This window comes from Girardinichthys multiradiatus, chromosome 6 (genome assembly GCF_021462225.1).
Source record: "Girardinichthys multiradiatus isolate DD_20200921_A chromosome 6, DD_fGirMul_XY1, whole genome shotgun sequence".
NCBI classification, from domain to species: domain Eukaryota; kingdom Metazoa; phylum Chordata; class Actinopteri; order Cyprinodontiformes; family Goodeidae; genus Girardinichthys; species Girardinichthys multiradiatus.
Window position 1 is genome coordinate 6,562,097 of NC_061799.1, and position 14,074 is coordinate 6,576,170.

The window sequence follows — 14,074 nt, forward strand, 5'->3', positions numbered from 1 at the left end:
TTAGATTTTAGAAGAGCCTACAGAAGAAGAAACTGCTCTCCACAATCCATTGATGCCCACAGTTGTTCGACCTCCAAAGCAAACTGTCAGGAATGACAGTCAGAATGCAGTACAGTGGCCATGCATACATGCACAGCAGCATTTCTATTCTATACATGAGTTTACAACAGTCTAGTCCATTTATTTTCCAGCATACAGTCCCTCACAAAAGTATTCACTATTTGGAACTTTTTTGCATTTTGTCACCTTACATCCACATAATTCTATGTTCTGCCGTAGACCAACACACAGTAGTGCATAATTGTGAAGAGGAAGACAAATTATACATGGTTTAAAAAAAAAAATGTTAAAAGAAGTCTGGAAAGCGTGGTGTGCATTTGTATTCACCCCCTTTTACTATGATGCCCCTGAAAAAAAACAGTGCAACCAATTTATTTCACAATCACCCAATCAGTAAATAGACTTGCTCGTTATCTAATCCCAGTATGAAAGCAGTTGTTCTGTTTCTGGTCTCGGAGGTTTGTTAGAGAACATTAGTGAATAAACTGCATTATGGAGACAAAGGAACACAGCAGACAGGTCAGGTGTGAGAATCTGTTGATAACTATTAGTTGTGCACTCCACAAATTTGCCATTTTTAAAAGAGTGAGAAGAAGAAAGCTATTGTTGAAAGAAAGACAAAAGAAGTCCCATTTAAATGTTGACGCAAGCCACGTAGGGGACATGGCAAATGGGCCGTACTCATTAACCTTTTGATCATACAAGCATAAATCTGTGTGGGTGAAAAGACCAACATTGCTCACCACTCTTACAGTTAAACATGGTGGTGGCAGCATCATGCTGTGGGATTTACATTCTTCTGCAACGACAATAAACCTGGTCAGAGTTGATAGGAAGATGGATGGAGCTATATATAGGACAATCCTGGAAGAATATCTGTTAAGAGGTTTCTGAAAACCATGTATTCTTTATTTTACCCTGACAATATGAACTTTGTATTGCTCTGTCAGTTTGTGGGTGACTAAATGTGAAAAGCTGTAAGGGGTGTGAATAGTTTTGCTAGGAGCTGTAAAGTAATGTTCTCTGTGCATAGCACCTTTTTGTTGACAAAGAAGCAGTTGGAAAAAAATGGACTTTCTTGAATTTTTACAACATTAAATTTTGGCTCTCCAGTCCTGTGAGATCGGTATAGTGCGCCAGTTCCCCTTCTCCTCAGCGCTGCAGAGGATGAGCGTGGTGGTCAGGAGGTTGGGAGAAAAACACATGGAAGCCTTCCTGAAGGGGGCACCAGAGGTCGTGGCCAGCCTTTGCAAACCACAGTCAGGTTAGGCCTTCTTCTTCTGTATGACAAAGCTTTGTCGTGGAGAAAGGCTCTCCTTTTTTGTTTTCCCTATAAGGATAGAAAGAAACTGGGAGCTGAAAATTCCTGCATCCTCTGGTACCTCGTCTACAGTACATGATCTCGTTTTTAAAGAAAGGCCAGCCCGATATGACCCTGTCCTTCTCTTCAGTCCCACAGAGTTTCACTGAGACTCTGGAGAGCTACACTAGGCAGGGTTTCAGGGTGATTGCACTGGCACATCGACAACTGGAGTCCAAACTCTCCTGGCACAAAGTGCAGACCCTCAGCAGGTACGTCACCAATCACAGATAACGCAGTTCACAGTACAACCCTCCCACCATAATTCTGAATCTGCTGTGTCTGTCACCTGGATTTCCCATGTTAATGATTTAACTTTAAACTCTGGTATTCTTGAGGTTTCTTCTACATGAAAATTAGGTTTTCTGATCCCCTCAAAAGTGTTTATACTGCTTGAACTTTTATTCACCTTTTATGTCACAACCACAAACTGCACTGTATTTTATTGGGGTTTATTTCATTCAGCAAAACGTTCAGCCTCTAGATGTGCGAAGCTGGTAGAGACATAACCCAGAGGTCATGCAGCTGTAATTGCAGTACAGTGTAGTGCAGAACTACTGCTGTATCACAAAGTTTGTTTCTGTTTGCAGTTACTCTAATATTAAAGTTAAACAGGTGTTCTTTCATAATGTTGTTGCGTGCTTTGTGTTGTTAAGGGATCTGATAGAGACCAACATGGAGTTCCTTGGTTTGATCATCATGCAGAACAAAATCAAACAGGAGACTGCTGGTGTTTTGACTGAGCTACAGAGGGCTGACATCCGCACTCTGATGGTCACAGGTAGCTCTGCTCTGTGAAGGAATCTACTCATCATATGTATATGCAGCAGTCTGCACTGACGCTCCCGCTTTGTCTGCTTCCTCTATCAGGTGACAACATGCTGACAGCCATATCTGTAGCTCGAGACTGCGGGATGGTCCGTCCACATGAGAACGTTATCATTGCTGATGCTGTGCCTCCAAAAGACTCCCACCCTGCCTGCATCACGTGGCGTTACATGGACAACCCTGCTCGGACTGCCAGGGCCAGTCAGGTGAGCCTGAAGGTTTTGCAGGGTGATGAGAGTTGATTAAGCAAAAAGCGTTGCTTCTATTCTCCCCTGCTCCTGTGAATGAGCGTCTGGGCAAATAAGTAAATGATTAAATCATACTTTAAGCAATATCATTTTTTATGTTAATGAACAGAAAAAACTGCTAAAAAGCAGAAAAATGATATCCATCTCCTTTTTGTTTAGTAACCTATCAAAGCTCATACATTTCTTTCAAATGTTTCATAAAAAGGTTCCAGGAGAGGATTGGAAGTCTTTCACAGTCTGCTACCCACATAAGTTCACCCTATTTTCAAGAGCAACATTAATTCAACTTCATAAATAGTTAAACACTTATTTTCTTTTCAACACATATGAAAGATAAAACCAAATAAGGGGCCTTCACATTTAAACACCATAACCAGTTCATAAACTCGTCTTCTTATTACTCTTCCATGATGTCATAGTGTTTGTGCAGGTGTCTCCCCACAGCAAACAGCACCCCAAACAACCCCCAACCCCCGAGGAGTCAGCAAATCCCCCACTTCTGATGCAGTCAGATCAAGGTTTTAACTATCCTTCTTTATTATCCTGATGCAATGGCTCCCTCTGATCTACAGGCCCGTGAAATAGTATTTTCACACTCTTCTTTGCTGAATGTTTTAATTCAGCAATATTGGAGGGTTTTCGAACATTAATGGCCTGTTTAAGGTCATCCCACGGCATCTCAATCTGATTCAAGATTAGACTTTGACTAGGCCACTCCATATATTAAAACATTTAGAGGTGGAGTTGTTATTGATCTTCTGGCTATTAGAAACCGATGGCTTTAATGCAGGATTTTCTGCTTGAGAGCAGAATTCATGGTTTCATTGACAAAAACTAGGACAAGTTGTGGTTTGAACCAGGAAGTGACTAGAAGATCTAAAGACGGCTTCAGCTCAAGGTGAGATCAGGTAGGCACTAAGAGACCTGAGGTAAGTACATTAAATTACAAGAAGCATAGCAGCTAGATTACTGCAACCTGGCACCAGATGGAAGTCCTGCTATTTTTTTTTTAAAGCTGTAACTAGATGAGATGATTACAAGCAAGTGATCCACTGCGGTGCATATTCTGGCTCTCCATGTGAAAAACAAATGGCAAGATGGTTCTGGGTCAGAATCCTAGCCAGATCTTTCTGCTTGGAATTATTATGTTCTCCACGTGTGTTCTCTCTGGGTACTTCTTCCCTCTGTCAAAAAACTTGCATGTTAGTGTAATCGGCTACTTTAAATGGCCCTCAAGTGTGAGTGTGTGTGTGCATGGTAGTTCCCGTATGTGTTTGTGTTGCCTTGCGATTAAATGGGGAACTGCCAAGGGTTTACCGTACCTGTTGCCCACTGACCACTGGGGATAGGCACCAGGCCTCCCATAATCCTGCAAGAACTAAGCAGGTATAAACAATAGATGTATGGATATTTTTATATTATTGTTTCTGGTATTTATTTAGGTTTTTGAGAAATGGGGGATCTTAAGAATAAATGACCGAATAGACAAATACACCATTTACCTGCAATGGCAACTTTGGCAAGAGTCTTTGGTTACAGCTGTGCTCCTTTACTGTATGGCACCTAAATTTAGCATTAACAAAAAACAAAACACACTTATCTCTTACATAAATGCTTGTTTCAGTTCCGAATTGCCTGGTGTTTTGCATGTTTTAGCTATTTATTACAATGATCTGCATAACACTGGTTGTAGTAACTTGAGGTGAAAAATAACCAGGAAGGAATCCACTAAACTGTCATTGTTTGTCCAAACCACGTTAGAGTGAACTCTGTTTTGTTTCCAATACCCTGTCTTCTTCTCTTCCCCAGACTGCACACATAAACATGGAGGAGGATATGTATCACTTCGCTGTGAATGGTAGAGCCTTTGCTGTTATCACAGAACACTTTCCTCAGCTAATACAGAAGGTACTTTCCTGTTGTTGCACTTTTAGATGTCTATATAAGGTTTGTTGTTTATTCATTTCTGTTGTAATTGCATGTTCATCCCACATTGGGGCGCTGCAGCTCGCGCTAAGATCCACAGTGTTTGCTCGCATGTCTCCAGACCAGAAGACCCAGCTGGTGGAAATCCTGCAGGGCATTGAGTGAGGCTCTCAGCTGATTGTACTGCTGTACTTTCCCCCATTTTCATATGTTTTCACTGCTGCATTTTCTTCCTTTGTTTACTTTCCAGCTACATTGTTGGAATGTGTGGTGACGGTGCCAATGACTGTGGGGTATGTATGGATTTTGCACAAACAGGCGTATTCCGAATTAGTCTTTTGTAAACTAGTGGTGCATTTTCTCATCAGTTCACATCATTTGTAATGTGAAACTGTGATATTCTGCTCTACCAGCAGAACATTAGAGATTCCCAGCAGATAGGCTGAAGATGGTAATAAAGTCCAAAAATGTGTAAAAGCAATTACACTTTATAACATTGTACAAATACTTTGGTGAAGGACTGTAGTTTTTACAGTGCCTTGCAAAAGTATTCACACCTGGAACTTCCTTACATTTTGTCATGTTGCAACGAAATACTTCAATATATTTTCAAGAGATTTTATGTGATAGACCAAACAAAGTAGTGCATAATTGTAAAGTGGAAGGGAAATGGAACATCTTTTTTTTAAATGTTCAAAACTATACCAGTGCGTGTGGCATTTACATTCCCACAGAGGGGTGAACCTTCCACTGCAATCTCAACTCTTTTGCAGCCTGTAGCAGTTTGTTTCCCATGATTTCTCTGTATTTAGCTCCATCCATCTTCCATGAACTTCGACCAGCTTCCCTGTCCCCCTGAAGAATTGTACTCCCTCAGCATAATGTCCTCACTACCTTGCTTTGCTGTGGAACTGGTCTATTCTGTGTTTATGTGTTGTGTTTTTTATCACCACACAGTAGTGTTTTAGCATGTAGACCAAAAACTTGGTGTCCTCTAATCACAGCGCCTTTTCCCCACACTTCATGCTTTAGGTACATTGTAAACAGGACATGTTATGGCATTGTTTATACACTGGCTTCACTTTCTTCTTCACATTTTTACATAAAGTCCAGATTTGAGGAGTGCCTAGTTAATAGTTGTCCCATCAACAGATTCTTCCATGTGAGCTTCAGATCTCTGCAGCTCCTCCAGAGTTACCATAAGCCTCTCAGCTGCTTTTCTGAATAATCTTTTCCTTGCCTGTCAGTTTAGGTGGACGGCCATACTTTGGTGGGTTTTCAGTTGTGCCATACACTTTCCATCAGATAATGGATTGAAGAGAGCTCTGTGAGATGCTCAAAGCTTGGGATGTTGTTATATAACCTAACTCTGCCTTAAACTCGTCCACAATTTCTCCCTGACCTGTCTGCTTTGTTCCTTTTTCTTCATGATGTCTCTAATGTTCTCTAACAAACCTCAGAGGCCTTCACACAACAGCTGGATTTATACTGAGATTAAATTACATACAGGTGGACTCTATCTACTAATTAAGTGACTTTTGGGCTGAACCCATATGCACACTCCACTTTCAAGATTTTTATTTGTAAAATAGTTTAAAATACATATATAATTTTCCCTCACTTCAAATTGTGCACTCCTTTGGATGCCTGTTACACATAATCCTAATAAAATACACCGAGGTTTCTAAAAAGTTGTGAAAAAGGGGTAAGAATACTTTTGCAGGGCTCTGTAGGTTTAAAAATGAATTTAGAGTAGGGGCGCAGTGCGTGGTGCAGCGGTAGAGCGGGCGAAACATATACAGAGGCCTTAGTCCTTGACGAAGCCATCCCTGGTCTGGGTCCTGACCCCGGAGACATATGCTGCATGTCTTCCCCCTTTCTCCACTCCACTTCCTGCCTGCCGACGAAGAAATAACATAAATAAAGGCTAATGTTGTGAACAGCATTTTGGACCAAGAACATCTTACAGAAAGTAAAACACGGTGGTGTAATGGTCTGGGGCCGCTTGCTCCATCTGAACCTGGAAGACTTGCCATAATTGAAGGATGCAGGATTCTGCTCTCTAGCAGGAAATCCTGAAGGACTGTGACATTAAGATAAAACACTCTTTGGTTATACAGCAGGACAATGACATCAGCAACTCCACCTCTGAAGTGTTTTAAAAAAACAGAATGGTGGTTTTAGAGTGGCCTAGTCAATGCTCAGACTTACATCAGATAGTGAGGCTGTGCCATGTGCAGAGCCATGTGCCAGCACTGTAAAGATGGAAAGAGGAGAGCTTCTGTTGCATAACAAGGATCCTCGAAGAGAAAAATTCACAACTCTATACTGATACAAAATAGTGTTTGAATGTTAAAAACTGCCCAAGACAGAAAAATAAACCATGCCTAAGGTTTTAATTAAGCCTTTTCTTGCTTCTCTATAAAAATGTTTTGTTAAAACTGTAAAGGAATCTGTCATTGTTCATTTACGGTGTTTACATATCAGGTCGTGTGTTGCTATCGCTAAGATGCTCATAGTAACACAGCAACACAAATACCTCACCCAGTTTTAAAAATAGCTGAAAACATGTTGCTTTTGAACATCTAAGAGTAACTGGTAGGACTTTCCCTCTCAGGCCCTGAAGAGAGCTCACAGTGGGATTTCTCTGTCTGAGCTGGAGGCGTCAGTCGCTTCACCCTTCACTTCGTCCGTCTCAAACATTTCCTGTGTCCCCAACCTCGTCAGGTATGGTGATGATTTGGTTCTAACATGGAGCACTGACAAACAAAAGGCAACCTGTGTCCTACTCTTCTTTTGGTATCTGGTTAAAGTACATTTCCATGGCAAATTTTCCACCATTAGGGAGTGGAACTCTTCTTCATTCAGTGAAAATTGTTAAGACAGTTTAAATAATAAAGTGCAAGTGTAATTTTTTTGTTCACCGAAAGGGAGGGACGAGCCGCCCTCATCACATCGTTCTGCGTCTTTAAATTCATGGCTCTCTACAGCATCATCCAGTACATCAGTGTCATCCTGCTCTACTGGGTAAGAACTACACTGATCTCATTTTTCCCATGTCTTCTCCTTTTACTTGTGCAGTTTTAACCTTTCTGTTAATGCAGATTCTCAGCAACCTGGGAGACTTCCAGTTTCTTTTCATTGACCTTGTCATCATTCTCATCATTGCTTTCACAAGTGAGCAGCATGGCAACTACACCTAAAAGAGTTTTCAGTTGGTGGAGGTAATATGGGGCTCCTGTGACTTAAAGAGTACTTGCTAATGGCTTTTCTGGGTTTTTTCTGTCTTCAGTGAGTCTGAACCCAGCGTGGAAGGAACTGGTTAGGCAACGTCCTCCTTCCAGTCTGATCTCAGGCCCACTGCTCTGCTCAGTTCTGACCCAGATCCTCACCTGCCTGGCCTTCCAGGTTTTGGCTTTCTACTTGGTACAACAGCAGAGCTGGTACGAGACATGGACGCCTCAGTCAGAGTGAGTCATATTTACTATGGGATATTAATGGCTTTACCCATCAGCTATAGGTCCAATTAAGTCACAGCAGAATCTCAATGTGTGTGATATTTGTACAAGTCTGAGTACTGCATCAGAAAAGATCCAGTACCATGTAAAGGTCATCCATCTTTACTCTCTGCTTTGCTTTCAGTGAAACCATACTTCTTTTAACTTTTCAAAGTTCAAAATATTTTTTGATTTTTGGCTGTTTTTTTTTTTTTTTACACACTTTCTGTCAAATTTCCATCATAGAAAGATAAGATATGCTGCATGTCCCTAAAAACACGCACATGTGAATCCATCAGACTGTGTCAAACTGGTCGAAAGGATCTTTGTTACATTATAACCATAAGTTGTAACATATTTCATTCTACTATACAGGTCCTTCTCAAAATATTAGCATATTGTGATAAAGTTCATTATTTTCCATAATGTCATGATGAAAATTTAACATTCATATATTTTAGATTCATTGCACACTAACTGAAATATTTCAGGTCTTTTATTGTCTTAATACAGATGATTTTGGCATACAGCTCATGAAAACCCAAAATTCCTATCTCACAAAATTAGCATATCATTAAAAGGGTCTCTAAACGAGCTATGAACCTAATCATCTGAATCAACGAGTTAACTCTAAACACCTGCAAAAGATTCCTGAGGCCTTTAAAACTCCCAGCCTGGTTCATCACTCAAAACCCCAATCATGGGTAAGACTGCCGACCTGACTGCTGTCCAGAAGGCCACTATTGACACCCTCAAGCAAGAGGGTAAGACACAGAAAGAAATTTCTGAACGAATAGGCTGTTCCCAGAGTGCTGTATCAAGGCTCCTCAGTGGGAAGTCTGTGGGAAGGAAAAAGTGTGGCAGAAAACGCTGCACAACGAGAAGAGGTGACCGGACCCTGAGGAAGATTGTGGAGAAGGGCCGATTCCAGACCTTGGGGGACCTGCGGAAGCAGTGGACTGAGTCTGGAGTAGAAACATCCAGAGCCACCGTGCACAGGCGTGTGCAGGAAATGGGCTACAGGTGCCGCATTCCCCAGGTCAAGCCACTTTTGAACCAGAAACAGCAGCAGAAGCGCCTGACCTGGGCTACAGAGAAGCAGCACTGGACTGTTGCTCAGTGGTCCAAAGTACTTTTTTCGGATGAAAGCAAATTCTGCATGTCATTCGGAAATCAAGGTGCCAGAGTCTAGAGGAAGACTGGGGAGAAGGAAATGCCAAAATTCCAGAAGTCCAGTGTCAAGTACCCACAGTCAGTGATGGTCTGGGGTGCCGTGTCAGCTGCTGGTGTTGGTCCACTGTGTTTTATCAAGGGCAGGGTCAATGCAGCTAGCTATCAGGAGATTTTGGAGCACTTCATGCTTCCATCTGCTGAAAAGCTTTATGGAAATGAAGATTTCATTTTTCAGCACGACCTGGCACCTGCTCACAGTGCCAAAACCACTGGTAAATGGTTTACTGACCATGGTATCACTGTGCTCAATTGGCCTGCCAACTCTCCTGACCTGAACCCCATAGAGAATCTGTGGGATATTGTGAAGAGAACATTGAGAGACTCAAGAACCAACACTCTGGATGAGCTAAAGGCCGCTATCGAAGCATCCTGGGCCTCCATAAGACCTCAGCAGTGCCACAGGCTGATTGCCTCCATGCCACGCCGCATTGAAGCAGTCATTTCTGTAAAAGGATTCCCGACCAAGTATTGAGTGCATAACTGTACATGATTATTTGAAGGTTGACGTTTTTTGTATTAAAAACACTTTTCTTTTATTGGTCGGATGAAATATGCTAATTTTGTGAGATAGGAATTTTGGGTTTTCATGAGCTGTATGCCAAAATCATCCATATTAAGACAATAAAAGACCTGAAATATTTCAGTTAGTGTGCAATGAATCTAAAATATATGAATGTTAAATTTTCATCATGACATTATGGAAAATAATGAACTTTATCACAATATGCTAATATTTTGAGAAGGACCTGTATAGTGTTTTGCATGTAGTTCAAAAAGCCCAGCTTGTTCCAAAGGTTTGTTGCATCTACCAGATGTCTTGATTTTTTTTTTTTGCCTATTTTTTCCACAATTGTGCAACCATGCTAATCTTGAATGGAAGTCAGATTTGTGAAGTATAGAACTGGAAGCAAATTCCAGTCATAAATATTTTGTGCTTGTAAACCAGACTGCGTAGATGCTTCAAATGGAAGCAGCTTTTCTGATCTGCACCTCACTAAATGACAGAGTATAGTAACCGTCCGTGATTTTTTAAAATATTTATCTGGACAATTATCTTGTTGTTCCACTAAACCATGAAGTAATGCCTACCCCAGCTGCAGTTGCACTGGCGCCGTCCTCCATCTTTAAATGTAGTATCCGTCCATGACGTGCCGCTCAGGAAAATGCCTCCACCACAGCCAAACTCATCTGTTCTTTGATTGGATTGTTAAAATTGTGATTGACATGACATTCCTGTCAAAATTCATACGGGCAAGTTGAAACTCACAGGTAAGTTAGGGAACTTGAGCACACAGTTTTACACATAGTTTTTAGCTATGTATCTGTAAACAGACCTTCACAAAAAAAATTAGCAACGTGTGTAATTTATTTTTTACAAGTACAAATCTGTTTTACACACACACATTCCTATCTACACATGCACAAAGCTGAAATTCCAGGCGTTTATTTATTTATTTTTTACAAAACCTAATTCACAACTACGTATTCTAATTTATAAGCACAAAATATTTATGAATGAAATTTGTGCCCATAGTTATCCTGTCAGCAGATTCTACTACCTTAGCTCTGGATGCAAGCAGCTGTCATCAGGGCAAGAAATGTTGTGATGCTTGAAAATTTGAGCTAGGGGGAGCGTGTAGGAATGAAAGTGGCCCAAAAATGGGGACTTGATGAACCCCATATGTTATCTTTGTGTGCTCTAATTAAATGTTGCAAGAGTAAATCAAATTGTTTAAACCAAGATGGATAATTTTGATTTAAATAAGTCATTTTATTTATGTAACTGTTATGCATTCATTCTCTTCTGCAGTGCCTGTAACATCTCCCGATCCAGCTTTTCTGAAAGCCCAAATAGGACAAACTCTCACGACCACAAAAACATCAGGAACTATGAGAACACCTCCCTTTTCTACGTGTCGTCTTTCCAGTATTTAGCTGTAGCAATTGTTTTCTCCAAGGGAAAGCCCTTCAGGCAGCCGAGTTACAAGAATTGTAAGACATTTATAGTGAGGTACCATTCTTAAGTCAGAGTAAACCGCAGGTAGATCAGTGGTTTTAAATATAAAAATACCATCTGAAGCTCTGTTTTATCTTTCATAAGGGCCCCTCATGCTGTCCTGCCTCGGCCTCTATTTTTTTCTCCTCTTCATCATGCTGTACCCCATCTCTGCTATCGATAACTTCCTAGAGGTAAACCTTTTTGTTAATTTCTTTTTTATTGTGTCTGGGTGTATAATAAAATCCAGGTCACTATTGTGATGCTTGGCTTTCGTTTGCATGCTAATGAATTATTAAAGAATGTGACTGATGCAACATCCAAATGGAATGAAAAACATAAGCATGCTTAAAGAAAAGTGAAAGCTGCAAGAGAAATAGCATTTTGTGTGTGATGCTGTCTGCACTGCTCATCATGACCGCCTATCCCCCTCAGATTGTGTGTGTTCCACATGACTGGCGTGTTACTCTGGTTGTCATAATTGCAGCGAATACGGTTGCGTCTTTCATGTTGGAGGTACGCTCGCCTGACATCACACCCAGCATTCTGTCTCTGACCGATCCTCCTGAATTTGAAGTTTTGATTTGCACGCATTAAATTTTTTTTGTCTTTACCAAATTCCTTGCTGAGCTGCACAGTTGCTTCCTAATGAGAGAAATCAGTGACACAGTTTAAATCTTTAAATTTGTAATACTTACAGTTTTTCTCGTGCTGTAACTCAATCTTGATGATTAGCCGACTCTTGAAGTTCCCCCCTGAAATCTCCCGTAGATTTTGATCGTTGACATCATCTTGTGGAGGTTTGTTTTCAGAGAAGGTCAAGGGGCGAATGGCCCCAGAGAGTCCTCCTCTGGCGACACACCACAGGTTGGGAACCTTTTTTTATTTTACTAAAATCTACCTTATTCAGTCTCATTGTTTAGATCATACCTCGTACTTAACTCTTATTCTCTTTCACTTCTAAAGCTGCTGTTACATTGTTTTTCTTGAAAAGTATGCTGGTACATTATATCACACAATTTTGGTTTAGTGGGTGTCTAAATGTGAAAAATTAAGTACATTGGGTGAAACATAAAGTCCTGTCACATATCTGAAGTATTGCTCATGATACGTTCCGTTTGGTATAGAGCACGTGTATTGGGATGAAGGGTGTCAAATTTACACTGTGCTACTGTGTCGGGACAGGGTACTTTAGTTTTTCCCTGTTTTCATTTCCATGCTTATTGTTTGCCTGTAATCTGGACTTGAAAGTTCAAAGCTTGTTGTACAGTTTATGGCTGCCCCCAAGCAGTCAAATAATTATGAGCTGATTAAGTCAGAACATAGGCCAGAACCCACCTCAGCATGTGTTCAGGCAAATCCTCATCAGTTCAGAAATAGCAACAAGATGTTTACGTACAATATATAAAAAAGTAGCATTTTTTTCTTCATGTCTAACATTAAATCAGATAAAACTGAAGAATAAAAAATAAATCAGACTAAATATTCTTTGGTTTCAGTTTGGATTACCAAAATTATTTCCATTTACTAAATGCCAGAATAACAAAAGGATTTATAAGAAGAAAAACTTTTTCTTTTTCACTGAATGCCTTATCTTCAACATTTTGGATATCCTCCAACAAGCTTCTTAGAATAGTTTGCTGTAATTTTGAGCTTTTTCTCATTAGAACTGGTGTTACTGAGTCGGGTTTGTTGGCCGTCTTGCTCAGACACACTTTCAGCTCTTCCCATAAGTTTTCTATTTGAGTGTTTCGTGATTACCATTTCAAAGTACTGACTTTGCTGTCTTTTTAAATCTGATCTAAAACAGGAAAGTTTGATCTGATTTAATGTCAGACAGTGAGGAAACATTTTTATATGCCTTTTTATACAGTGTATGTAAATATATAGTTTCAATGATCTATATATCACACCTGGATGCTGGAGGCCAAATGCTGGATTACTTAAAGCCAGGTATTTTATTATGCTATAGATTCACAACAGTGTAACAGGAGTTTAAGGATTTGACATTGTGCATTACATTATACATGATGTTTGTTCTTCCATCAACATATTGTCATTGAGTAATATTGAAGTCTGTATCTGTTAGTTTTAGTATCCACGTCTTTAGCCATTCAGCAAAATAAATTTAAAGTGATGATATGGTCACTCACTACTTTGATCTCTAGATCTTTTTCTTATTAATGTGTTCACAGGCTGCCAACAACAGCTGGGGCGCGTTGTTCCTGTCCAGGTTGTTTTGTCGAAGGAACAAGCCCCCAAAGGTGCTGTACAGGCAACTTGCTCTGGAGCTGCAGGAGTGTGCCGACTGGCCCCCCAAGCCCTCTATTGTCACATATGCCAGTGATCCACAGTCCCACATCTCTCCAACTCTTTGATCCCTGCATGAGACATTAACAAACATCCTGAAGAGACATGTCCTACAAGATCTCCTGCTGGACTTGACTCTCTGCGAACGTATCATACTTGATGTCCTCCTTCATTTTCACCCTCCCTATCAAAGTGGACTAACCTCTGAATCCTAGGTTGTGTCAGAGTTCTTGGTAAAACTCCTTTCCACTTTTGGAGCTTTGTAGAGCTGTACACTGGTGTTATGGAGCAATCATCATACTTGAACATTCCAATCAGTCCAGAAACTGTGAGCATACTACAGTACGATGAAAAAGTATTTGCCCCCTGTACAGATTTCTTATGTCCCTTTTGTTGTCACTGTTACATGTTTCTACTCAATATAAACTTTTAATATCAGACAAACATAACCTGAATAAATACAAAATGTAGTTTTCAAAGGATGTGCGTAAAAGGTAATTGCTCCTGAACCTAATAAACCTTAAAGGCAACAACTGCCATCAAGATTGTGATAACTGCTGATGAAAATGGTAAATGGCCTGTACTTGTATAGTGCTTTATCAAGTCCCCAGAGACC

At 40.4% G+C, this 14,074-nt stretch overlaps 1 protein-coding gene across 1 annotated transcript in view; it reads left to right on the top strand.

Annotated features, from left to right (window-relative positions):
• The window catches only part of LOC124870602 (polyamine-transporting ATPase 13A3-like), a 37,019-nt gene extending 23,082 nt beyond the window's left edge, over positions 1-13,937 (top strand). Inside the window, exons 16-32 of the mRNA XM_047369406.1 lie at positions 5-109; positions 1,174-1,324; positions 1,512-1,632; positions 2,077-2,201; positions 2,291-2,454; positions 4,306-4,404; positions 4,504-4,583; positions 4,673-4,715; positions 7,040-7,149; positions 7,353-7,449; positions 7,527-7,599; positions 7,715-7,892; positions 10,963-11,144; positions 11,254-11,342; positions 11,584-11,664; positions 11,920-12,015; positions 13,344-13,937. Coding sequence (XP_047225362.1) covers positions 5-109; positions 1,174-1,324; positions 1,512-1,632; positions 2,077-2,201; positions 2,291-2,454; positions 4,306-4,404; positions 4,504-4,583; positions 4,673-4,715; positions 7,040-7,149; positions 7,353-7,449; positions 7,527-7,599; positions 7,715-7,892; positions 10,963-11,144; positions 11,254-11,342; positions 11,584-11,664; positions 11,920-12,015; positions 13,344-13,526 — 1,977 coding nt within the window. The 3' untranslated portion in view covers positions 13,527-13,937. The remainder of the gene's footprint in view (positions 1-4; positions 110-1,173; positions 1,325-1,511; positions 1,633-2,076; positions 2,202-2,290; positions 2,455-4,305; positions 4,405-4,503; positions 4,584-4,672; positions 4,716-7,039; positions 7,150-7,352; positions 7,450-7,526; positions 7,600-7,714; positions 7,893-10,962; positions 11,145-11,253; positions 11,343-11,583; positions 11,665-11,919; positions 12,016-13,343) is intronic.
• Positions 13,938-14,074: the final 137 nt, after the last annotated feature.